General features: G+C 60.8%; 2 protein-coding genes across 2 annotated transcripts in view; both read right to left on the reverse strand.

Moving 5' to 3' along the window:
- Window positions 1–360: 360 nt before the first annotated feature.
- On the reverse strand, window positions 361–10,756 carry ETV5 (ETS variant 5). Its single transcript, XM_026036419.1, has 12 exons — window positions 10,712–10,756; window positions 10,539–10,626; window positions 10,403–10,450; window positions 10,184–10,234; window positions 6,578–6,707; window positions 5,993–6,259; window positions 3,886–4,154; window positions 3,397–3,459; window positions 3,131–3,199; window positions 2,856–3,025; window positions 1,492–1,593; window positions 361–1,060 (listed from the first exon to the last, which is right to left on the reverse strand). The coding sequence occupies exons 1-12, from the start codon at window positions 10,754–10,756 to the stop codon at window positions 839–841; spliced, it is 1,524 nt and encodes a 507-aa protein (XP_025892204.1). The 3' UTR covers window positions 361–838.
- Window positions 10,757–14,184: 3,428 nt separating this feature from the next.
- DGKG (diacylglycerol kinase gamma) overlaps window positions 14,185–24,028 on the reverse strand; it is an 18,033-nt gene continuing 8,189 nt past the window's right edge. Inside the window, exons 9-24 of the mRNA XM_026036416.1 lie at window positions 22,608–22,725; window positions 22,429–22,517; window positions 22,042–22,158; window positions 21,648–21,746; window positions 21,408–21,521; window positions 21,260–21,333; window positions 21,106–21,180; window positions 20,916–21,001; window positions 20,673–20,762; window positions 19,804–19,964; window positions 18,531–18,595; window positions 17,746–17,836; window positions 16,335–16,536; window positions 14,646–14,766; window positions 14,426–14,486; window positions 14,185–14,286 (exon numbers count right to left, since the gene is read on the reverse strand). Of these exons, the coding sequence (XP_025892201.1) occupies window positions 14,188–14,286; window positions 14,426–14,486; window positions 14,646–14,766; window positions 16,335–16,536; window positions 17,746–17,836; window positions 18,531–18,595; window positions 19,804–19,964; window positions 20,673–20,762; window positions 20,916–21,001; window positions 21,106–21,180; window positions 21,260–21,333; window positions 21,408–21,521; window positions 21,648–21,746; window positions 22,042–22,158; window positions 22,429–22,517; window positions 22,608–22,725 (1,662 nt within the window). The 3' untranslated portion in view covers window positions 14,185–14,187. The remainder of the gene's footprint in view (window positions 14,287–14,425; window positions 14,487–14,645; window positions 14,767–16,334; window positions 16,537–17,745; window positions 17,837–18,530; window positions 18,596–19,803; window positions 19,965–20,672; window positions 20,763–20,915; window positions 21,002–21,105; window positions 21,181–21,259; window positions 21,334–21,407; window positions 21,522–21,647; window positions 21,747–22,041; window positions 22,159–22,428; window positions 22,518–22,607; window positions 22,726–24,028) is intronic.

A 24,028-nucleotide genomic window follows, 5' to 3' on the forward strand; every position in this document is an offset into this window, starting at 1 on the left:
GGACCGGATACTTCGTGCCGGCGAAGCTGTGAAAAAATGCGGGGACGTAGGGGGAAACTCGGGGCACTGCTCGCTGCCCCCAGGAGCCCCGTGTTCTGGCTGCAAAAAACCAACTTTGCCTTAAAAAAAAAAGTTTAAAACTGTTTCCTAAAACATACAAAGAAAAGGGAAGATGGAGGGAAAGAAGGGAGATAACTGCCCTCGTCACCTCCACTGACACTAAATTCATCTTGGGCAGCTGCGGAAGGAGAGAAGCTCCGGGGAGGACGTGGGGCAGCCAGAGAAACCTTGATGAGGGAGCACGATACTTAACAGGGACGCGGAGTAGGAAGCAGCTGGGGAGGCCCCCCACAGGCTGCATCCCCAGCTTTTCATCCCTCAAGAAGCCCCACAGCAACTGTGCAAATCGAAGCCCTTTCCAATGCCCGAGGCAGCTACGCAGGTCGGGAGCAGCATGAAGCAGATTGTCGTGACGGTCGGGCACGGAGGAACCCATCGCCGCCTGTATCAGAGACCTCCCTCCAACAGCATCTACCCCCACAGCCAGCACCGCGGTGGTGCTCGGCAGGAGGTGTCAGCCACGGGCAGTCCTACATGCTAGCCCTTGGACAGGGGGGAGGTCGGGAAGTCAACGGTGACGTGCACCAGCGTTTAGATCCCTCCGTTCGCACTCTGCACGTGCTTCCTTGGAGTTTCTTCTGATAGGAACAGCAACAAAAAAAAAAAGAAAGGAAAAAAAAAAGAAAAAAAAAAACATAATTCTTTATAAAACCGTGGCCCTTGCTCGCCCAGGCAGGATTTTGCTAGCACTGGTGGCTCCAGCAGCTGGGTGGCCAAGTCAGTAGGCGAAGCCCTCGGCGTAGGGGAGCCCGCCGCAGTGATCCAGCTCCAGGAGGTACGCGGGGCTGTCCTCGAAGTGCGTCAGCGGCAAGGTGTCGTCCTCGGCCACGGGGCAGTCGGGCTCCGCTTTGAGGAAGGGGCGCTGATTGTCGGGGTAGGCCATGGAGAAGAGGGCATCGGGGTCGCAGACGAACTTGTAGACGTACCGCTCGCCGGCCACCTGCAAGCACAGCGCGGCGTGAGAGGGGAGAGGCTCGTCCACCCTCAAAAAGGGCACTCTAATAGGTGCTTGGGCCAAAGTAGCTCGGCTAAGGGCAGGTGAGGGCGTTTAAGTCCATGGTAGGACTTGGTTGGGTTGGCCAACCAAATGTCACCTCCCAAGAACATTGCTGTTTCCAAGGACTTTGAGGAAAAACAAAAATAAGATTTAGGAAATCGAGAACCCAAACAACCTTCCATGGCAGGACTTGGTTGGACTGGCCAACCAACATCACCTCTCATGAGCACTGCTATTTGCAAAGGCTTTAAGAAAAAAAACGAGAAGGAAAGAAAAAAAGAACAAAGATGTGACCCTAAGCTACACCCAGACACGGCTAAGCCAGCCCTCCTCTCCCTCCCACCTCGGTACCACGGGGCAGGAAGCAGGGTCACCTTCTGCATGATGCCCTTCTCGTAGTAGTAGCGTAGAGATCGGCTGAGCTTATCGTAGTTCATGGCGGGCCGGTTCTTCTGGATGCCCCAGCGGCGCGCTACCTGCGGAGGGAACGGAAACAGCTGGGAAAGCTCAAGCTGTCCCTTGGACATGGGTCCTCCCTAAATAAAAATCAGAGTTGCAGAAAAGCTGATTGCAGATTGGAAACATGTGATAGTGGCTCTTTTCTAATGGCTGGACCAACCAGTACCTCTTTTGTGGGAAAGATTAAAAAAAAAACACACCCAAAATCTGAAGATATCCATGTGCTTCCTACATATCCATCTCTTTCCTGCAAAGTCCCAATGTAGTGTGCTATTATCTACCCAGGAGGTTTCTACAAGGTAACTGCAATAAAATCCAGCCCCATGGCTGAAAGGATCAAAGCTGGATGATTGCCCACAGAGTGGAACACCTGGTCTAGAGGATCTCCTAAGGCAGATGGATTTTGCATGCTATTTTTTCCAAAGAAATCGGAGATAAGTTCAGTTCTTTGCTCCTCAGCTCCAAAACAGAGTGATGAACATAAATTTGGGGCTGTCCTGGGCCTCCCTGCACCAGGGCCCTACAACAGGGGTGCAAGGTGGTCAAGATCACGTGGTCCTTCTGGAGCCGGGTTGTAGGGGCACAGCAGAACGTGCCCTTCCCTGGAGCGACGTGGTGATGCTCAACACTCCCGCAGCCCCTCGGAAATCTGGTCCTCTCCCAAAAGGCAATGAACGCCCTTGTTGCTACAGAGCAGCCCCAGCGCCGAGCAGAGCCTGCCGCGATGCAGACAGCGCTCAACGGGAGACCTCATCAAAAGAGGTTTGATTAGGGGAGCCTGCCAAAAAAGCCGCTTCCCAAACGTGCAATTTCAATGCACGGCACAAGAGATATTATGGGCAATTACCCACAAGGCGCAGCTTCAGCGCTACAGCTGCCTTCAATTACTCCTCAAAGAGCTCCTTCCTCCGTGGCACCCTACAGAACGCCGTGGTGCTGCCAGGCTGGCACCTACCCCGTCTGCTGCAACCTCTGCATGAAATCACCCGCAAATCCAATGGTGGGTAGAGATACGACTAGAAGCTCTGAAAAACTGCTTTCTGAGGGAGCAAGCGTGGCCTGTAACTCATGGTGGATCCAAGCCACAGCACCAGTGCCAATTTTCTGAGCCTGGGCTTGGACCAGCTGCTCTGGGAGGAGAGGGAAGACCAGAGTTGCTTTGCCACAGCTGCTTTGGGTGCAGACGGGTTGGCAGCAGGTCCACCACCACCCCAGCTCCTCTACAACCATCACCATCTCACCCTGGATCTACCACTACCACCGCACCACCACCACGTACCTCCTCGGGCTCGATGAGCTTGAACTCCATGCCGCGGCCTGTCCAGGCGATGAAGTGAGCGTTGGCAGGGTCGTCCAGGAGCGTGACCAGGAACTGCCAGAGCTGCAGCGAGCCGCGCCGCTGGTACGGGGGGCCCTCGCGGTACATGGTGGGCTCCTGCTTCACCTTGCCTGCTGGTGGGGAGACGGGCGCGCTTGGAGCACGACGCGGGTCCCCAGGGCGGCCGCCCTCGTCTTGGCCAGTGCCTCGGCCCTCCCGCCGGCTCCCCTCCTCACCTTCCAGCCTCTCCGGTACCACGCACGTGTCGTCGAAATACAATCGTGTGTCCTTCTCGTAGGGGAATCCTAGGAAGAGGAGACGCCCAGTGAGCATGGGGAGCCGTGGCCATCAGCGGCCAGGCCTGTCACGCACACAGAGTCCCCCTGTGGTGCCCAAAATGCCCTCGAGGGCTCGAGAGGAGCCCGGCCTCCCGTCCCCTTCCAGGGGAGGCCCAATGGAGGCCGGGCGGGAGGGAGGGCTGGGGAAGGCGGTGGGCACTCACCGTCATGGCTGCCGGGGAAGACGCCCCCGCCTCGCAGGTACGAGGACTGGCAGTTAGGCACTTCTGCGAGCGAGAGACACGGAGGGCGCGTCAAGGCGCGTGGCGGCGGCGGCTGACGTGCAACCGCGCGACGCCGCGCGGCCCCGCGGCCGCCTTCCTCGCGCCGTGTCCCCCCGGGGCGCGCCTCCCTCCCCGGGCCAGCACGGGCCGCCCCGCAACCAGCCGCCTCGTGGCGAGGCCGGCGCGCCCCGCGAGGCCGCCCTGCCGCCTCCCCCGGCCCGGCACCGCCATCTGCTCCCCCGCGCCGCCATCGGCCGCGGTATTTTTAGGCCTAAGGCGATTAGAGGATTTTTTCCGTGATGCGAGCGGCGTTGGGCACGCGGAGCCGGCAGGGACGGGGCAAGCAGGGGGGAGCTGCAGCCTCCACCCCCAAACCGCGGGACCCCCTCTGCTCCAGCCCAGCACGTCCCCCCCGTCCCTCGGACCCACCTGAGTCAATGCAGTAATCCCTGGGCTCCTGCTTAATGCCCATGGGCGCCTGGGGGAAGGCAGGCCCGGGCGGGGGGCCGGCCAGGCCGGCGCCCCCCTGCTCGTACAGGGGATCGTGATACTCCTGCTTGAATCCCTGAGGGGGCCGGGGGGCGCCGGGGGGGCCCAGGGGCTCCGAGAGCTGCCGCTGGTACACGGGGCGGTTGTCACCGGCGAGGCCGGGCTGCGGCGGGAAGGGCTGGCAGGGCTCCGACATCTGCCTCTGAAACCTGCGTTGCGGGGGGACAAAACGGGGAGATGTTATGGAGAGGGGTCCCACCAAGGTCAGGGCTTAAGGGGTGTCCACCCATGGCCTCACTGGCGCCGACATCCTCGGGGCTTCGGCCGCGAGCGGGAGCCGCGGGCTCCCGCATCCTGGAAGGGCCGGGATGGCGGAGGGTGAGGACCCCCGGGGCGGGTTACGTAACGGCAAATCCTCCGCGCGCCCCGCGGCCCCTAATCCCCCTCCGCGGGCAGGATTAGAGCCTGAGCTCTGCAGCGCAGGGGAGGGAGGCGTGGGGGCCGCGCTATTTCAGGACAGGCCATTCAGGCTCCTGGCTCCGATGGGGCGGCCGCAAGACGCGGTAGGATGGGGGACCCGTCACCAAAAGGTGCTGTCTCCCCTCACCCCAGCCAGGAGACCCGGAGCTCATCCCAGCACCGTGAAAGGCCATGTCCGCCGCCGCCATGCGGCTCGGTAACCGGATCGCTCCCAGCTGACGGGCCGGGATTACCGCGTTTCCGCTCCGCGTCCCGCTGCCCTTCCGCAGCGAAACCCTAGTGCCGCGGCGGCACGCCGGCCCTCGGCATAGCTCCGAGGTGGCCCCGAGCCAACACGGGCGCAGGCCACGGGCCCATCTGCCCCTCTGGGACCTCAGCCTGGTGGTGGGGGACACTGGAGCAGGACCTGCTGCTTTGGCATCATGCAAAAATCCTCCTTTCCTCCTCAAATGCAACCCCAAGGGCAATGGTCACCTGCATCTTCTGCAGGTGGCCAGGCCAGGGAGCAAACACATCCCCAGTCGGTGCCATCTCTGCAGCACCCGCATCTCGGGGCGTCCCATGACACAGCTGGAGCACCCAAATCCCTGCACACAACCAAGCATCACTTGGTCTTAGAGGCCATCACCTTCAGCCCAGCACCCACCATGGGCCCTTAAGCACCTGACCCTCAACTGGATGGCTGAAGGTCACCCATGGGCGATAACTTGTGACTGGAGAGTCACTTCCCAGCCTGCCAGAGCTCATTTTGAGGAGAGCCCCAAAGCAGGTGGGAAAGGGGACGGGCAAGAGCCCTGGCCCATCACAGCAGGGATTTGCCCACCATCATTGTGGTCAGTGAAGGGTCTTGTTACTGAGGGTTGAGCAGGAACCCCAACCCTGTGAGCAGGGAGCTGTCTCAAGAGGAAACAAAAAAAAAAGAAGAGATCCTGGCAGGAAGCAGCAAGGCTTGCAACAAGCCCGGATATTAATAAATGAAATAAATTAAAAAAAAATACCAGCCCTGCAAGTTTTCCTGCATCTCAGCTTCTAGCAAGAGGCCAGAAGTGCCCTCAGCAGCCAGGGAAAGCAGAAGTGAGGGGCCGGTGGCATCACGTGGCAGCGACACAGCCATGCGTGGCTTCCCGGGCACGGCCTGGAGGCTTCCAAGGAACCAGGGCAGCTCCCGCGATCCGCAGAAAGTGAGAGGAAGCTGCCACTGGAAGCACCCACACATGGGACCCCATTAGGAAAAAAGTCATATAGAAAGAGGCTACTCGAGGCCAAGTTCTGGCTTTGGTGCCAGGGCTAGACAAGGCACCGCCTGGGCAACACCAAGGGGCTCTGGAGCGGGGCGACTGGCGGATACCTCCTCCCTGCAACCCGAGGTCACTGATCTGACCCGAAGAAGGGAAAAAGTTCTTGGAAACCCCAGCCGAGCCCCACGCGCTCATTCGGGCAGCGGAAACGAAAGTGCTGAACAGGGGTGAGCGGCGGCGGGCGCTGAACAGCAGTGAGCGGCGGCGGCCCCGGTGAGCGGCACCCCACGAGGGGCGAGCGGAAGGGCACCCCGCCACGCGGCCCTCACCTGTGCTCCGCGGGGTATTGGTTTTCGGACATCATCTTTGGCATGTGCAGCGGGGGGTGAGGCGGCCGGGGCACGGCGAAGGGCGGCTGCCGCGCGTCCTGCAGCGGCCGCGCGCCCGGCGGGGCCCCCCGCAGCGGCGCGGCCGGGGCGCCGTGCGCGGCAGCCGCGGGCACGGGCGGCGGCGGCAGCGCCGAGCCCGCCGGGGACGCAGGCGCCGCGGGCGGCGTTAATGGCTTGAACCCGGCGGGGGGCTTCCTGTCGTAGGCACTGCGGGGACAAGCGGCCACCGGAGCGTCAGAGAAGGGCCAGGAGCAGACGGAGCATCCCTGGCGCCTCGGGGATGCCCGCCCTAGTCGGGGCTGTGCTGGCACCCCAGGGCTCCCCACCCTGCTGGGGCTGGGGGCACCGACGCAACCCTCCCAAGTCCAGCAGCCCCAACCGTGGTTACGTGGCGCAGCACCTTCTCATCCCAAAGCCAAACCCAGCCACCAAGAACTGGAGGGCCCTCGGCACCCACGCGGTGCCACCCGCCGCAGAGCCGGGAGGGTGCCCAAGGGCACCGCGGGCCCCCCCTGCAAGACCCACCAGCAGTTGTAGAGGCACTTGTCTCCATAGTTAGCACAGAGAGCCTGCTCGTGGCTACAGGACGACAGCTCGCAGGAAGGGCTGTGCAGTTCTCGCTTGATCTTCGCCGGAGGTGGCGCGTGCAGGACCACTGCAAAGAGAAGGAGGAGGAGGAAGATACAGGCACCCAGTGGCCTTGGCTCCATTGCCACAGGGCCAGAGCTGGCACAGGGGATGGCGACGGTCAGTGCTACCCAGCATGACATCCACTCGGGGTGCTCTCAGCACCCAAATCCTGAGGCCCGTTAACCCCAGCAGGGGCCAGCACAGCCACCCAACTGGCTCTAGGCACCACTGACACCAGCCAGACCCTCTGGCGAGGCCAAGGCAAGAAGCACCAAGGGGCCAGCGCTGCCTCTGCAGCAGCGGACACAAAGTCCCTTCGTGTCCCTAAGGTCAGGCTCTGCTCAAGGCCATCAGGCCACCCGAGTAGGACAGGACTGCCCAAAACCCAACAGCATCAGAGGAGCAGCCCCCTTTCTCAAGGGACTGGACAGCGACGGGGGACGGAGGGTCCCGATTTTCCGAGCCCACAGAGCAAACATCCCGCTAAACCCAAATCCTTCCCAGCCCCACCAGGCTCGCTCACTATATATAACCTTTAAACCAACTAATATACGCTTAGCCTAATCGACTTCTAGGAACGGACGCTCGAGGAAAGCGAAAGTGCGTCAGAGATGTCCACCTTAAGCAGTTCCTGGCCACAGCAGAGCCAGCACAACATCCAAGCATGGCCCAGCTTAGCGCAGGTGAAGGAACCACCCCGGGGCTGGCGGCAGAGGCTCCCCAAGGGCATTAACAAATCTCTCAATTTGCCAGGAGCTTTAAGGAGCTGCCGATTCCTCTCTAGCGCAAGCGAGCAGACGCTCACCGGCCTTGCCAGCTCCAAAGGAGCCCTATTTTCCCCCCATCGACAACTCTCTGCCACCTTCGGCATTCCTAGCGTTAACGCGGCCGCGAAGGCCGGGCCGGGCGCGGAGGGGAAGGCGCTTTGGCCGGGCTCCAGCTCCGCGCTCCGCTCGGGAGCGCGGCGAGCGGCCGGGCTGGTTCTGCGCCCGCCGCGCTGGGGGCTGGGTGTTCATTGAGAAAAAAAAGCGGCAGCCGCGAGCGGGCGCCGCCCTCCATTCACAAACAACCCGGGCGGCTCCATTCACGCGCCAGGGGGAGGAATATGTATTTATATAATTAATATATATTTATCTTCCCCTCTCCCCCGCTCCCCGCCAAGGGTTTAGCGACGCTGTTTGAGACAAGGGGTGTGTGCCCAGGCGGCCGCCTGCAAGGCTCATGCTGGTCTTCCAAATCTCGGCCTTTTCACTAAGTTCATTCACAAAAAAAAAAAAAAAAAAAAAAAAAGAAGAAGAAAAAAGGCACCCCGAGGCAGTTGTACTGGCGGCTGAGTGTCCTTTGGCGAGATGGAGGAGGGAAGGGAGAAAGTGAAGCAGGGCCGGGTAGGGAGAGCATCGATCCCCCCCTGCTCTGTATCCTCGGCCTCCAGACCCCCACCTCAAACCCAGGACCGGTAGCCCCGATTTATTTGCAAGGACCTCCATGCCAAAGAGCTCCCAAAGTTGTCACCGCGTTGTGCTCACACGGGGCTTCCACCCTTTCCTTGCCCTGCGCCACGATTAAAAGCCACCGATGGGTATTGCCCAGTGGGTATCACCCCCATTTGCAACCACACTTGGAGCACAACAGCCTCCACGGCCACCGAGCCACCAGGGCCACCAGCTGGGCCCTCGGCAGCCGCTGGAGGGACGGTCACCTGCGAGTGACCCCGTCCCTGCCTCCACCGCCCTGGCCGGGCACCGGCGCTGCAGGACGCACCCAAGGTCACACCGGGGGACGGGGCCAGAAATAGAAGCCCGCGCTGCTGCCTCCCTTTGTCCAAACAACCCTCCGCCGGAAACGAGCCTTCTTTAAAACAAAAATCATAATAATTTGAGGCCAGGGATAACCTGCTCCCCATGTTGCTCAATGGCTTTGCCACAAACGGCACAGCGGAGGTTAAAGCCTGATATCCCCGGGGAACAAATTCACCCTCCAGAGCTCCTGTGTCCACAGGGCAATGGGGAACACGTCCAATTGCTCGAGCCAAACAGCAAAATTCCCCCCAAAAACGCGAAGGGGCCAGAGTGAAGCCCAAATTCCTGTGAGCCTCTAGGGCGAGGAGTGGAGGCCCTGCCAGCAAAGGTGCCAGGGCCGGGGGTTTAGTGGACGCTTTTCCTCTCCTTATTCCAAGCACCCACGGTGCCCTGCTCAACCGGGAAGGCCACGCTTGCTTTAACCCCCCTGAAAAGCTTTTAGCAGTGGGGAGAGCTCCTTTCAAGCAACAAATTCACTGCAGCCCCAATAATTCGGGGTCTGTGGAGGCACGGGCGGGTGGAAGCACATTTAAAGCCTCAAATGCCTTTTTCTTTTTTTCCCCCTCCTTTCTTTCTCCCCTCTGCAATAGCCCAGAAAAAGTCCCTCTCTCCTGCCCGAGCTCTTCAGGTTACAAGGAAACTAGAGACTGCCAAAAGGCACTGGAAACGGCTCCGGCTCCGAGAGCCGCCCTCCCACGCACGCTGCGGTTTATACCGCTCCGGGGCTGTGCTAGGATGTCAACAGCGGGTTGCGGCACCGGCTTCACGCTCGCCTTTCATCTCGGGGGAGAAAGGGGCGTGCAGAAGTGTTAAAAATCATATCTATAATAAATTAGATTTAAAAGGCAGCTGAATCTTGGGTTGTCGGCTGCGGCTTAATGGCCGGCTTCCCGCTTGCTTAGAAGTAATCAAAGAGCAATAATTAGGACGGGGCTAGAGTAGGGTAAGAGAGCCTGCGCTGCGTGCTCCGACAGAGCCGGAGCGGAAGAACGGAGCATTCGACCGCCGGCAAAATCCGGCTGCCTTCAAGTCCCGTCGCCGACTGCTTTAGCAGCCACCCCCACGGCCAGCGAGGCCAAACTGCAGCCCCAAAACGCCCTGCTCGGCCGGAGCCCGGGGTTGCTCCTGGACGCGATGGGGCACTAAGAGCCCCACGCGGCCACGCGCCGACTCAGCCGCTGCTCTTATGCAATTGGAGAGGGAGCGCGTTTTCACTGGCTTCCTTTTAAATACGCTCGCTCGCCAGTGATTAATGCTGCTTAAAGCAGCTCAAGTTTCACCGCTTGAGTCGGCTCCTGCCAAAAGCACCGGGCTGCAAAAAGGAGGGGGAGAAAGAAATAAAAAAAAAAAAAAAAAAAGAAATCAAAGCCCAGGGAGTTGTAGGGATTGCGGGTAACCACTGAGCCCGCTCGGGAAGGCGCCTGTGTGAACGGTGACGGGTCCCCCAGGAGCCCAGAGAGGGGCCCGAGCTCCTGTCCCGTGCCGGGCTACAGCTTCCCGGTGGTGAAAGAGGGGGGCTAGAAATTTAACCCTCCGCCAAAAGGGTGGTGATAAACTGTGTTTTCCTCAAACCCTGCCAGTGCTGCGGCCCCGATCGCGGCGCTTTCCCCGAGGATGGCACCTCTAGCCGCAGACACACGCGCACATACCCCCCTGCCCCACAGGGAACGACAAAAATCCCCTCCGGGCGCTGGGCACTTACAGTTGTCGGCCTGGAAATCAGGGACGAACTGCTCATCATCGGGGACCTGAGCTGGGGAGGGGGAAGAAAGAAGAAAAAAAAAAAAAAAGACAAAATGGGGGGGGAAAAATAAAAAAAAAAAAGGAAGGGGGGGTTAGAACACACTAGGTCCTTCCGGATGGGATCGTGGGGGTATTTGGCGGTGGTGGGTGGATTGGGGGGGTGGAGGGGGGTACTTGCCTTCAGCTAGCCAGGCCTCTTGCAGCTGGCTGAGATCCTGGAAGAGCTCTGCAATGAGAGGGCCAGCTCAGGGCCGAGCTCAGACGCTCGCCGGGGGGACGGTGCCCGGCCCCAGGGCGCCGCGGCGGCCACCTACCCTCCGAGTCGTGCGCCAGGTCGGTCTCCGGCAGCTTCCTCTTGCGCTCGCCACCCGGGCGCCCGCGGGCCTCCTCGGCACAGGCCTTCTACAAGGAGAGCGTGAGAGTGGGGGGCACGAGGGGTGCGTGGGGAGGGGACGCCCGCGCAGGGGGGACACAGCCACGCACTTACCCCGGGCCCCATGAAGGGCACCTGCTGGTCGTAGAAGCCGTCCATGCTGGTGCCCCCGGCGAGCTCAGCATCGACGCCGGCGCGGGCAGGGGCTCCCGCAGGTGCAGGGCTGCGGGTGCAAAGAGGAGGAGGGGGGGGGGAAGGCGGGGTGTGTGGGGGGGAGGAAGGCTCAGGCCTTGCCGCCGCCCCCGGCGCTGGCGCCGTGCCGGGGCCCGGCCTCGCCAGTCGCCTTCGCCGGGGGGAGCCGCGGCGGGTCGCAGCCCCCCGCTCGTGATGTCACCCGATTTCTATAGAAACGGCCGTGACATCACGCGGCGCCCGGGAGGGAGGGAAGGAGGCAAAGAGGGAAGGAGGCAGAGAGGGAGGGAGGCTCGTCCGCCGCCCCCCCCCCCCGCCGTGCTCGGCGCCGCGCCGCAGCCGGGGCCGTTCCCACGCCGCCCCGCGCGCCCCATTCATAAACTCCACCTCCCTTCCCCTCCCCCGCAAGCGCGCGCGCGCGCGCCCCCCCGCGCCATTCACACCGCGCGGCCCGCACCATTCATAAACACCGCCCCCGCGCTGCGTACCCGAGCGGGCCGCGCCGCGGCTCCCCCGCAGCGCAGCGCGCCGGGACCGGGACCGGGACCGGGACCGGGACCGGGACCGGGACCGGGACCGGGACCGGGACCGGGAGGGCGCCGCGCTCCGCGCTGCCGCTCTGCGCCGTCCGCAGCCCCCGAGCGGCCCCCAGCTCCCACCCCGCCCCGCGCCGCTTGTTTACCCTCGGCACTGTCCAATGAGGAGCCGCCGCTCGGGCGCTCCCGCCGCCTGATTGGCGGCATCGCCGCCCCGCGCCCGCCTCCCCCCACTCAAGGGGCGCCATTGAGTTCGGCGGGGTGGGCGGGGCGAGGCGGCGGCAACCAATGGGCGAGCTTTTATTTGCATGGAGCCTCCGCGGACGTTTTTCATTCATAAAAAAATAGCAGGGGGAAGCGGCTCGCGGGCGGGGCTGGAGCGGGGTGGGAATTAAAGGGGCCGCAGCCCGCTCGGCGTGTGGGGGGGATGGGGCTGAAAGGAGCATGCTTGGGGAGTGGGACATATTGAGGGAGGAGGGGGGCAGTCTTCCCTCCCCGTGGACACCCTCCGTGCACGCTTTTCCCTAGCACCTGCAGATAAGCATGCTCTTGGCCTGCAAGGGCAGCTTTGGAACCCTCTGCTTTTAGCCCTTGTGCTTGGCAGAGTCGTGGCTGGGGAGATTCTGTCTGAGAGCCCTCTCCTTCAGGACCCAGGGTTAAATCTCCCTGAGGAGGCTTGTGAGGGTGCAGGCCTTGGCATCCCCGTGTCACTCATGGCCAAAGCCACATGTGCCCTTGCAGGGCTATGACCTGCTTGAAGGACCGGCCATTAGTCTAGGACGGGATGCTGCATGTGGTGGGTACCCCTATGCTCCCCACCCCCTGGCATCGCTTTGCAGAGTGCCTCAGTTTCCCTAACCATCCCCCACAGGGAGATTGGCTTCAGGGCCCTGCCAGGTGGCTGCTGCTGCAGGGTGTGTGGGGAAATGATCCCCAAAGGATGCAGTCCGGTAAAGCCTGGGCTGCTGCTCGGTGCCCTCAGAGCTTCCCAAGTGTCCTCCATGCCAGGAGAGGCACTGGCTGCCACAGGGTCCATTTGGGATGAGCTGAAGCCCCCGGAGAGGCCATTTGAGTGGAGGAAGGGGACAGGGACAGGGTGGGGGGGACAACTGGCGCCTGCTAAATTTAGAAGCTGCTCCAGAAAGAGAAGAACAGAACCCACCCCCCAGCCCTCCGCCAGCTCCAAATTTAGCCCGTTGCTGGCGGCTCCCCTGGCCAAGCGGGGCTGCGAGGGAGGGACGCCGCGGGCTGGGGGGGCTCAGTCCCCCCGATGGCACCTCCAGCCACCCGCCAGGGCCCAGCCGAGCACTTCATTCACCACCTTTATTGGAGGGAAGCCGCGGCGCTGGGGACGGCAGGGGCAATGCCAGCAGCGCCGCGTCATGCAGGGGTACAGGGGGAGCGGGGGAGCTCGCAGGCGCTGCGGCGGGGACGGAGGGTCAGGGCGCAGATGCTGGCACCAGCGGCGGGGGCGCCGGGCCCTTCGGCCGATGCGATGGCAGCGACTCTGCCGCTCTGCCACGGGAACCGGGGTTTTATTTCACGCTCCGTCCCGGCTGTTTTCACCTGCTGCCCCGGGAACAGCTGCCTTAGTCCTCAGCCCTTCGGCCATTTCCACCACCCTGGGGCTGGCCCCGGCGTGGGCTTGCGCTGCTGCATGCACGTAGCCCCCCGCGCGCCTCCCCATCGGCCTCCTCCCCAAAGGGGCCCCAGGTTGGTGCCGGAGCGGATGTTCTCCTACCCGTGGGCACCCGACAGGCCCATAACCATATTGTCCTTGACGTGGGGAGGAGGGAAAACAGCCCCTTTGAGCAAACTGGCTGTACACTCTGAAGCGTAATGATGGCCATTCAGACCCTGCCGCGTAGTGCTGTTAAAGGGGTATCGCCAGTGCGATGAGGGACGGGGTGTTGGGACCCCATGGCCAGTGTGACTCTTCCTAGTGGGGGCTCCGTGGCAGTGGGGGCTGCAGGGGGGCTCATGAGGGACGAGCCTCCCGGTCCCAAGCGAGGGGCCCAGAGTTGCTGCCCCGGAGTGAGGCTGATTCCCTGCGGGTCGTGAAGGGGCTCCTGGCAGTCCCTGTAGCCCTGCAAAGGGCCCCCATGGTTGGTGTCTGCCCGAGAGCCCCGTCCGCCCCTCTGTGCCTCTGCCCCAGCTCTGTCGCAGGGGCATCTTCAAGGGGGGCCACAAGGTGCCTCAAGGGGCCACCTGGGCCAGGGTGGGCTCTGCCGCGAGCTCAAAACCATCCCCAAGGCATCTGCAGAATAAATACATAAATATGAAGGTCCGGAGCAGAGGGGTGCAGGAGGATGTTCCCTCCTCGCCCCATCCTTCTCAAAACGGTGCCTCCTCCTGTTCATCCCCATGTGCTCGGCTGGGGCAACCTGCTGCGGGCCCGGTGGCCTCTCTTCTTCTCTAAGGCCACCAGCAAAGGAGGCTGGGGAGGCCAAAGCTGTCGAGGTCGCTCCAAGAGAGGCGAGGTGAGGGAAGAGGAAATAAATAATGTCTGGAATGGGCTGCTTTGGTGGGCAGGAAGCCAGCGCAGCCCAAAGAAATCCAAAACCCACGGAGGATCCTCGGGGAGGATGGAGAAAATAATAAATAAGTGAAGCTCGCCTTGTTCTCGGGCACTTAAATAAAGCGTAACCGTCAGTTCGGAGGCTGCTCCATGTGCTTCAGGCTGCCTCTGCGGGTGCAAATGCTCGTGATGATGATGGTGGAGAAGGAACCTCCAGGAGCTCGCCAGGACCCCTCCGGTCACGCTCTATGCCGGGACAGGCGGCTCCGGAGCAGAGGGTTCGGAGATGGGGGAGCGGAGGTGGCGATGGGGGTGGCCCTTGGCCCTGGCTGTGGCTCCTGGCTTCAGTCACGGCTTCGGGTCCTCCGCTTGAGGAAGAAGAAGCTGCTCTTCTGCGGAGGGCCCAGCAGCATCGGCACTTGGCTTTTGTGCGTAATCTTGACCTAAAAAAAAAGCCAAGAGCTCAACTGGCTCATGCAATGCTTGGAAGTCTCTGGAACTGGGACCAGAGCATGTGGAAGGGGAGCCCCCCTCCCGGCCATCCCCATGGCCTCAGGTTCACTCCCAGCCCCGCGGACTCACCGTGCAAGACGGCTGCATCCAGGGCTCGCCGTCCACCTGCATGGGCAGCAGTTTGGAGGTCCTGCAAGAGGCAAAGAGAGGAGATGCAGATGGGGATTCCCTGCTGGAGGGAAGCTCCTGGCACCCAGGTACCCTGATATGACAAGGTGGGACCAGGGTGTAGAAGCGGCACGAGAGAGCGTCCAGCTTTCACCACTGGTCAACAGGGCTGGGGAGATACCTGATGGTGACCGACGAGCATTGGGCCAGCCTCTTGCCAGCACTCTTGAGTCCTGTGTAGATCTGCCCCATCTCCATCGCCCCCTCCAGCCCCACCACCTCCAGAAGGTGGTCGCTGAGGTCTGCAAGAGAGACGGAGCTGCTCAGCCCCCGGCAAGCCCGTTTGGCAGGAGCCCAGCACCGGAGGGATGTAAGGAGAGACAAGCTTCCCGCCAGCTGAGTCAGTGGATCGATGGCAAAACCTTTTATCTCGCTCCGCACTGCCTTTTCCCCATCCCCTCCCTGATCCCTGGGGACCCCATCCTCAGCTAAGGAGCCAAGTGGCAGCTGCATTTCTGCGGCGTGAGGCTGGATCCTGGAAGCGGAGGCCCTGGGGATGCTGTCGGGGTGATTTTGGAGACGCTGGAGGCCACGGAGAAGGTGCTGGAGGAAGGGCACAGTTGTGGTGCTGCTAGAGCCAACTCGGCTTGATGTCCCTTGGACCTATCACCTTGCATTGGCCAGGGTCCTGAGATCCATCTTCCCCCCAGCCAGTCCTTGCTGTCTGTCACCCCACCGAGGTGACAGTGGCACTGGAGGGCTCCGTGAAGACTGTAAGTGGTAGCTCCCACAAGAAGGAGCCTCACGGTCATCAAAGCTGGACCCTGTCCCCAGACCGACACATGAGCTTGTCACCTGCAGGTCGGCTGCCACGGGGGCAGCGAGCGGCTGTGCGGCTGAGAAAAGTGTGCATTATTTATTTGCTTTATTTAATTTTTTTTTTAAGCACTAGAATATTGAGTGCAGTGCCAAAATGTCTCCCTGTTTGGTGGCAAAAGTAACCCATGTCTTTGGTCTCCAGCTCCCCCAACAGAGACTTGCTCATTTGCTTGATTTCTCCTCAGAAAGGGCTCGATGTCTCATCAGGTGCTTCCCCACCTAGCTCTCCATACCAGTGCCAAGACATTCCTGAGGGTGGGAGGAGGATCTTGAAGCAAGTGAGACGTCCTCACTGCTCTCCGGAGGTCCTCTGGCCTGGGGCAAAGCTAGAGATGCTGAGCGGCATCTCCAGCCAGCTCTTTGCCATGCCACATGGCTCAGCCTGCAGATCTCCTGGGTACCTTTTTCCATGGAAAAGCTCCTTGCTTCCCAGTCTTTCTCCACGCCTGCAGTCTCTGCTGGGATCTGGGTTTGCTCAGGTGGGGCTCTCCAAGGGGCTGCCACAGAGCCCTGGGCACCTGCACACGCAGCAGGGAGCTGGCCATGAGGTGGCAGATGGAGACGGCCACAGAGGTGCTGGCCTCCAGCACCCGAATTTTTCCTAGGAAAAACCCCTCATGGTGATGCACTCAGATGACATCCCCATGCACACGGCGCTGCCAGAGGTCTCTCGGCAAGCGCCACAAGGGCAGAAGCTCTTTGCAAACGTGGTAGGTGTCCTGGTGAAGGGCCATCAGAACTGAGGTTTACCAGGACACCCGCCTTGAAGCTGTTGCAATCAAGCCGTGGTCCCTACAAAGCCACCCAAGACCCTGCTCTTCCAGACTGCTAGTGAATGTCTCCAACGCACTTCCGCTGGCTCAGCACTTTGGTCCCTGCCTCTGGCTCCCTTTGGGCTCCTGCTCTGCCTCTGTGACCGCTCAGGCTCCAGAACCTCGTGCATGGAAAAGGCCAGCACAGAAAAGCCCCCAAGGGCTCCTCCCGTGCTCACCTTGCACGCAGAACTTGAGCTCCTTGGCGTCGGTGACCACCACCGAGGGCGGCTTCTCGGGGCCCTTCTTGCCCAGGCGGCTGTAGCTGCGCTGCTTCTTGGTCTCGCCCCAGAGGTTGGAGCCTCCGTACATGCTGGGGATGTTGAGGACGGCGATGCCCTCCAGGGAAGCGTTGCTCAGGTCCAGCAAGGTCCCATCACACTGGTGGACACACACACAGGCATGAGGCTCCAATGCACGTGGAGCCTTCACCCCTCCTCCTCCTCCTCCCTGACTCCTGCATGGCCTCAGGACTGGAGGCCGAAGGCCCAGGCTCTTCAGGGCTCCATGCCCAATGGGCTTCCAGGGACGATAAGCTTTGGCAACCCAAAAAAATCCTTTTTTTTTTTTTTTTTTTTTTTTTTCTTTCAAACAGCTTTCAGCAAAACATTAAGGATAACAATTTCACTAATTTGAAATTAGTCAAGGAGATCCTCATGACATGCTGTTTTCACCCTGCTTTGGTAGAGCTGAGGCATTCCCACCCTTCCGTGCTGCCCCGGCTCCGGCCGTGCACGCGCCACGGTGCCAGCGCGGCACAAAGGGCCCTTTGAGCGGGGGGCAGCGGCCGGGGCGCCGGCAGCGAGTGGAAACTTGCAGCTGGGGACGGGGTGGGGGGGCAAAGCAAACGCGTTTCCACGCGCTGTGCGCTGGCGGGCGACCAATTCCCCGAACAAAACTGCCATTTCTCCGCGGCAACGGCGGCGCTTCCGGCGGGATTAACGCTTTGCAGCGCGGGATGGCGCTGGCAGATGAGCCCTGCTCCCCTCCTCGCTGCCGAACGGCTCCGCATCCCTTCCCGGCCTCGCTGCCTCGGCTCGCTTGGTCCCGAGGGAGCGGCGCGCGCAGGCTCCCGTCGCCCCAGCCCGTGTCACCGCTGCGGCGGCGGCTCCGGGACCCCTCCGCACGGGGCAGGGACACAAGCACGGGATGCTCCCGACCCGGCGCTTCGTTAGTGTGCAAGCGGCGTCAGCTTGCAGGCTGCATGGCGAGCAAAGCTCCTTTTCTCTCTCTTTTTTTCCCTTTCTTTTCCCTCCAGCCCTCCAGAGTAACTCACAAAAGTGTCATTTATCCAGAGATAAGGGAAGCCGGAAGCTTGCAGAGAAGCCTGGCATAAAGAAACCAAGCTCCCGGTGCAAAGTGTGGGACATGGGAGCTCACAGTAATCACGGACATGTCACGGTCCCTCTGCCCTCCACTCGCCAAAGGCTGTCCCAGTGTTACCCAAAGCCCGTGCAGACCCGGGCCCCATGGAGGCGGAATATTCCAGGACCGCCCTTGGATATGGCTGGCCGCAGGTGACGTCCTCCAAAGAGCCTTTGTGCCCCATGCCCCTTGGCTGGATGTGGGCATCTTCCTCGGGACACTCACCTCCACCTCAACGTAGTCGTGGAGCTTCTTGCAGGTGGCTGCGAAGGTCTCAGACGTGCCGAATTCGAAGTACCACAGCTTGTTCTTCATCCTGGGCACGCAGAGAGGGGGTGTTAGCAGCCCCCCTTGGGACCCAGCCCACCGGTGGTCTCCATCGTTCCACCAGTGACAGCAAGACGGGCTGCAAGGTCCTTCCAAGGAGCCTTCATGATAGGGAGCAGACCTCATGGCCATCAGGAGCAATACTGAGGGACAAAGTGGGGCTGTTCTGGACCCTAGTTCCCACTCAGGGGACCTAGTTGCCTTTATTCTCCATTCCTTGAGGAACCCAACGTCCTTGGCGAGCATGACCAGGGGTGTCTTGTGGGGATGTAGGACATGGGATGGCACCTGGGCAGGGGACAGGACTTACTCCTTGTGAAGCTGAGTGGGGGCTATTGCCTCCCCCAGGACACCCTTGGGGACCACCCGGATGGTCCTGGGAAGAAAAGCAGGGCACTGGGTGCGAGCAGGCGGGTCCGGCTGCTGTTGTCATGCCACTTCTATGAACTTCAAGGGAATCCTGAGCTAGCCGTAACCTGTTTCCCCGCTTGGCCCTCACTGGGTAGCTTGTTCCTGCTAGCCCTGGAATCTGGCGCTAATTATAAAGCATGAATGAACTTAATTGGGTGCCTTTCCAAGCACCAGCAGCCTGACGTGCTGCAGAAGCGCCCGTGTTGCAGTCTGCAGGAGTGTCCCTGGCCATGCTGGGGCCGTCCTCATCCCTTGTCCCTGTCCTTCCTTACCTGCTGTTGAACTTCTCTGGGTGCTTTTCTCGCATCATGTGGAAGCGGTGGGCAATGGACGCGTCCTGAGGGGAGAGAAGACATTGGTGTGGGTGTCACAGGACGGCCAAGCTCAGAAGACACCTCTGGGGATCATCTAGACCAAATCCCCCTGCTCAAACAGGGTCGCCCAAAACACGTTGCCCAAGGCCAGGTGGCAGAAACCACCACCCCAATGTCCTGTTGGCCAAGACTTGGGGTGGCCTCGCTCTCCAGGTGCAAGAGACAATGGAGCGGGAGGAGCAGAGGGATGGGCAGGGACCCATGCAGGTTGGCTGTGGGTGCTGGGGGACTTGCGGCTCCCTGGAGAGCGGACTCTCAAGGGCTCTCAAGGGGCTCATTAAACAAGAGCCCGTTAATGACACTGGCCTCCAGACAGGCAGCAGCTCCACTGAGCCTTCCAGCACCCGCACAGTGGGATGCAGCCGCCCCGGGAGCGCCAGCATCTGGAGCACAGGGGACAGGGATGAGGGGTGTCTTCGCACGCCCTGCTTTGCATCCGTGCCAGGGATGATGAACACTTGATGCATGAGTATGCATTTAGTTGTTGTTGCAGCAAATGCCATAAAAGCAGGAAAAATGACAAATGTGCTGAGACCAACGGAGCTTGGGAACATGAGCAAGGACAGGGCTCTTCTTGTGCCCAAATGGAGGGGTTTTACCAAATACTGGAAGGACTTTTATCTCCCCAGGAATGTCACAAGCAGCCCGGCTGTGCTCGGGGGGTTATCTTGAGGTTCACTCTGAAGAGAGGGCTATGGAAACATCTTAGAGGAGACAAGAATAGAAACCAGAGGCTGAAAGTTGCCCTCAGGGCAGCGGCATCCCCCAAATGTGCTCATTTGGACTATGTCACTTTAGAGACCTCAGGGCAGCTGTGATTTTTTTCCCTCCAGCTGTGACTTTTCCCCACCAAAGCCCTGGTGCTGCATGGGTTGGTGGTTCGGTGGACGCAGAAGATGCTTCGTGTGGCCCACCTGGCCTCTGGGGCTCGGAGCTTTGCCACGATTGCTTCGGGGGCAGCTGTTCCCACATCTGGCCACATCCAGGAAGCCCCAGCATGGCAGCAAGGAGGGTTTCACAAAGCAGGGGCAGACCTTGCACGGCCGCGGTGCCCTAGTTTGAACACTGGCTGCTGGCCCTGCTGGCCTCCAGCTCAAATTTGTGTCCTGTGCTAAGCGGTGCCTCCCTCGTCCTCTTCTGGCTGCTCTCAGGATGGTCCCCAGGTACTCACCACCCCTATCGAGAAGTAGTTGTTGATGATGCTGTATGGGACAGGGTCTCCTTGGGCCTCTTTGTCAGTGGGAATGACATCTATCTGCCAGCGGTCCAGCATCACCTCGGTGCTGTGCTCGATGTCCTTGAGCACCTTCATCAGGTTGCCTCCCTCATAACCTGTGTGGGAAGAGAAGACACGTGTCCGTATGCGAGCAGGGGGCTGAGCACTGGCAGGAGTGTCCTCGTCAGCCAAGATGGCCCTGCCCAAGAGTTGGGAGCTGGTGGGGTTGGATGGTGACAACCTAGAAGAAGATACAGAGCGATGTGAGGGACCTCAAGGTGCTCTGGAGCCTGTGCATGGGGTGGAATGAGGTGGCTTTCCCTCTCCTGAGTCCCACCTTGCCATCAAACGGGGCCAGTGGGGGCCTCCTGAAGGGCACCCATCCTGTCCCCAGCACCAGCTGCCCTTGTGCATGGAAGTGCTGGGCCAGCAGGATACAGTTGAGCTTGGAAGACACCGTGTTCCAGGGTCATTCCGACCTCCTTTTCCGGAAGGAAATGCCAGGGCCCCGGCGCAGCTGCCAAGGACATCCTGGCACCTGGGCAGATGCAGGCGGGAGCAGGTGACAACTCCGGGTGAGCCAGAAGGGCTCTGGGTGAGGCCTGGGAAGCCGGGTCCCCTGTGGCGTCCTCAGTGGCCCTGGGAGCTGCAGACCTGGCATGGGGGAGGCGATGCACAACGGGACACGTCCCAGCAATGGAATGCGTGCGGCTGGAAGGATACCCGGAGAGCCATCCATCCCTCCCTGGCAGGGCTAATTCCCCGTGGAATTCCCCCTGGAATTGCCCTTGGCCACCCCGTGCCCGCCGTGCCTTGGGCCTCACCTCCTCCCCAGCGCAGGCACCTGGCGAGGTCGTTGCCGGTCCCCAGCGGCAGGACGGCCACCGGCGGGTGCTTCAGCAGGTTCGCCTTGTCTGCGGTGCGAGGAGGAACGTGGGTTAGGGGTTCCCCTCACCACGCTTGGCCCTTCTCACTCATCCCCTGCTCCTCCTGATGTCCTTCCCCTGGCAGCACCCCCACGGCGAGGGGACCCCTGCCCCAGATGGCACCGCTGGCTCCTCACTCACCGATGCAGTCCAGGATCCAGCCCACGGTGCCGTCCCCTCCGCAGGCCAGGATGCGGAAATCGGGGGTGTCCCGGAAAAAACTCAGCCTGGGAGAGGCAAGAAGAAAGGAAACGGGGAGCTGGGGGGTGAGCGGGAGAGGATGAGAGGGGACAGGGTGGATGGCCTGGGAGCCGTGGCGGCACCTCCGTACCCCGGAGCGGGCCCTCCGCGGTCCAGGTTGTACACTTGCCGCGGGTTGAGCAGGTAGTGGAATTTCCGGAGGACCCTACGGAATGAGAGGACGAGTGAGCGGTTGTCCAGCGCAGACCCAGCGGGGATGCTGTCTCCGGGGGCAGCTCGCGTACCTCTCTCCCTGCCTTCCTCCGCTCTTGGGGTTCACGAACACGAGCAAGGGGTGCGTGCCGGGCTGGGCGCTGATCTGCAGGGTGGCAGAGCGGGGCTGCGGCCAGGCTGCGGGTGCCTCCATCCCCCCATCCTGCCCCGCGCCGCTACCTGCAGGCCTTGCCCGTCCGCTGCCGCGTTCAGCTTGAAGCCCTGGTTGTTGTCCTCGGGGCTGGTGCTCACGGGAGAGTCGCTCTCCGATTTCCTGGAATGGGATTGCCTGTCCTGTGGGGAACAGAGGAAGGGGGCCTGGAAAACCACGGGGAAGAGGCACGCCAAAACCAGCAGCCTCACGTGGCAATGCTCCGGCACGTGGCGTTTTGTGCCGCTCCAGGTATCTGCGGAACTTACCAGCACCACGGGGCAGATGGAGGATGGCAGCAGGATGTGGTCCCGCAGCGGGCCCCCGTCGCACTCGGGCTTCACGTGCGAGGCGCATTTGTTGTGAAGCTGCAGGGGGGCAGCATGGAGGGCACGTGAAGCGGTTGACGTGGCGGCACGCAGCTCTGGGTGCCACCCCCGTGAGCTCTCCTGGGATGTCCCAGGCTGTGGCTCCTCTTGCAAACAGGACCCAGCTCCAGTATCCCAAAGGGATGGGTTTTACACTCGCCAGCCACCCTGTCCCTGACACGGGCCTGCTTTGCAAAGTGACCCTCTCCTTCAACAACACGGGGTGATGGGCAGAGACACCGCGAGCGGCAGGGATGTCCCCGTGTCCTCCAAGGCCGCGGCCCCACGTACTCACGGTGATTTGGCACCAGACGCAGTGCAGGCCGGTGATGCCCTGGTAGCACTTGATGCTCTTGTGGCACCGGTCACACTTGACGGGGGAATTGCCCTCGATCCAGGTGTGCTGCATCACCTGCAAGGAATGGGAGGAAAGTGCAGCCGCCCGAGGCTGCATCTGGGAATCCAGCCTGGGGAACTGGGGACACAAGTCCATCCCCACAGCGCTGGGGCTCTGCAGACCAGGAGTAACCTGGAGCAATTGTCTCAGGGCCCTGGTTGACATCCTGGGGAGAAACCCCATGAGGGACCCCTTGGGGTGGCCAAGGAGATGGATGCTCAGTCAATGCCATTAGACGAGCTGGCGGAGAATCCTCCTAATTCCTCCCCCCATCCTTCTACTTACGTTCGTGTTTCTCTTGGATTTCACGTAGGTGCTGATGCACGAGGCGATGTCCTTGGACACGCACCTCTCGTGGACAGTGTATTTACAGACTGTGGCAGAAGACAGCAGAAAAACCGAGGCAAGCGTGACCCTCTGGGCTACGCTGCCCACGGGCAGCTGGCCACGAGGACCCAACTCACAGGAGCAGCAGAGGCCCTGCTTGCGGACGCCCAGCAGCATGGTGCGGCAGAAGTTGCAGTAGGCGGGTTTCTTGAAGTGCTTCAGCCTCCAGACGTGCTGCCCGTCGTCCTTCACGTTCTGTGGGGCGCAAGAGCCAGCGTCATTCCCATGTCTGGGACCAGAGGTGCCAGACCAGGTAGCTAAAGGCAGCTGAACCCCCTGGGCTGATGCTACCGCTATCCCAACCGAGCGTGCTGTGTGGATGCCCTTGTTCTCCCTGTCCAAGGGACTTCGAGAAGGACTCATCCTTCCTAGCCTGGCTATAAGCCTGGGAAATCCATGTCTGGGATGGAGGGCAGGTGATGGGAGTTCTCCATCTTCTCCTTCCAAACCCCATGTCCTCCCCAAAACGCTGCTTTGCTTGTCACAGGTGCCTGACCTCAGCTGCCCGAGGACATCACCCCGCTAATGAATCCACAGAGGATCCTGCCTGTAATTACAGCCGCTCAGAGCTGCCCTTGGCTGCTCCTCAGCAACTTCCACGATGTTTTGGCCACTCAGCTAGTGGGATCAGTTACAGGATGAATCACAGCACCTCAGCACGGTGGTGGGAGATGAAAGGAATCCGAGCTCCAGAGCCAGAGCTTTTCTTTCCTGGGGACATGTCCTCTACCTCCACACAGCTAACCATGATCAGAAGAGCCAGTTAAAATGCCTTGGTGGATTGAGCTTTCTTGTTGGAAAATTCCCTCGCAAACCTCTCCATGGAAAGCAAACACCGGAATGGGCAACAGGGACAGAAAAAACAGGGAGCTTCCACTGCCAGATAAGCGGGATTTGGAGGGCCCTTAAACGAAATGACGCTTGGTGGAAGGAAAAGGACCCATGGAAATGAGGAGGGATCAACATTGCCTTGACTTTGCTCTTCAAAGTTCGCCCCAGGAGAGGGAGCTAGCACCTTAGTATCTTCCTTTTAGAATAAGTCTTCATCTATTGAAGTACACTAAGGCACCAAGCAGCAAATCCAGCATGTCTGGGCATCACAGCCATTTATTTCAGAATATTTCAGAATATTTAAGGTTGGAAGGGACCTCTACAGATCATCTAGTCCAACCTTCCTGCTCAAGCAGGCAAAATCAGATCCCCTCTGAGCCATCTCTTCTGCAGAGAAAACAGGCCCAGCTCACTCAGTCTCTCCTCATACGAGAGATGTTCCATTCCCTTAATCATCTTAGCTGTTCTCCACTGGACCCTGTCTAGGAGCTACAAGTCCTTCTTATACTGGGGAGCCCAGAACTGCACTCAGTACTCCAGGTGTGACCTCATTTATGTTCCAATCTGTCTTCAGAAAGCTGAGCTTGCACCAACTTCGATCACGTTTATAAATGTGGAACACATTATTTCTCCTGGTGATTTGTTCACCTTTTGCTGATATAACTAA

This window comes from Nothoprocta perdicaria, unplaced genomic scaffold (assembly GCF_003342845.1).
Source record: "Nothoprocta perdicaria isolate Ctin4 unplaced genomic scaffold, notPer1 scaffold_177, whole genome shotgun sequence".
In the NCBI taxonomy this organism is placed as follows: Eukaryota; Metazoa; Chordata; class Aves; order Tinamiformes; family Tinamidae; genus Nothoprocta; species Nothoprocta perdicaria.

Excerpts from the sequence above, each read along its gene's own strand:
- ETV5 (XM_026036419.1), bottom strand. The coding sequence starts at position 10,756 with ATGGACGGCTTCTACGACCAGCAGGTGCCCTTCATGGGGCCCGGG. Across the intron at positions 6,260-6,577 it reads AAGTGCCTCTACAACTGCTG|TGCCTACGACAGGAAGCCCC; the intron begins GTGGGTCTTGCA and ends TTGTCCCCGCAG. Across the intron at positions 3,026-3,130 it reads GGTACCGGAGAGGCTGGAAG|GCAAGGTGAAGCAGGAGCCC; the intron begins GTGAGGAGGGGA and ends CCCCACCAGCAG.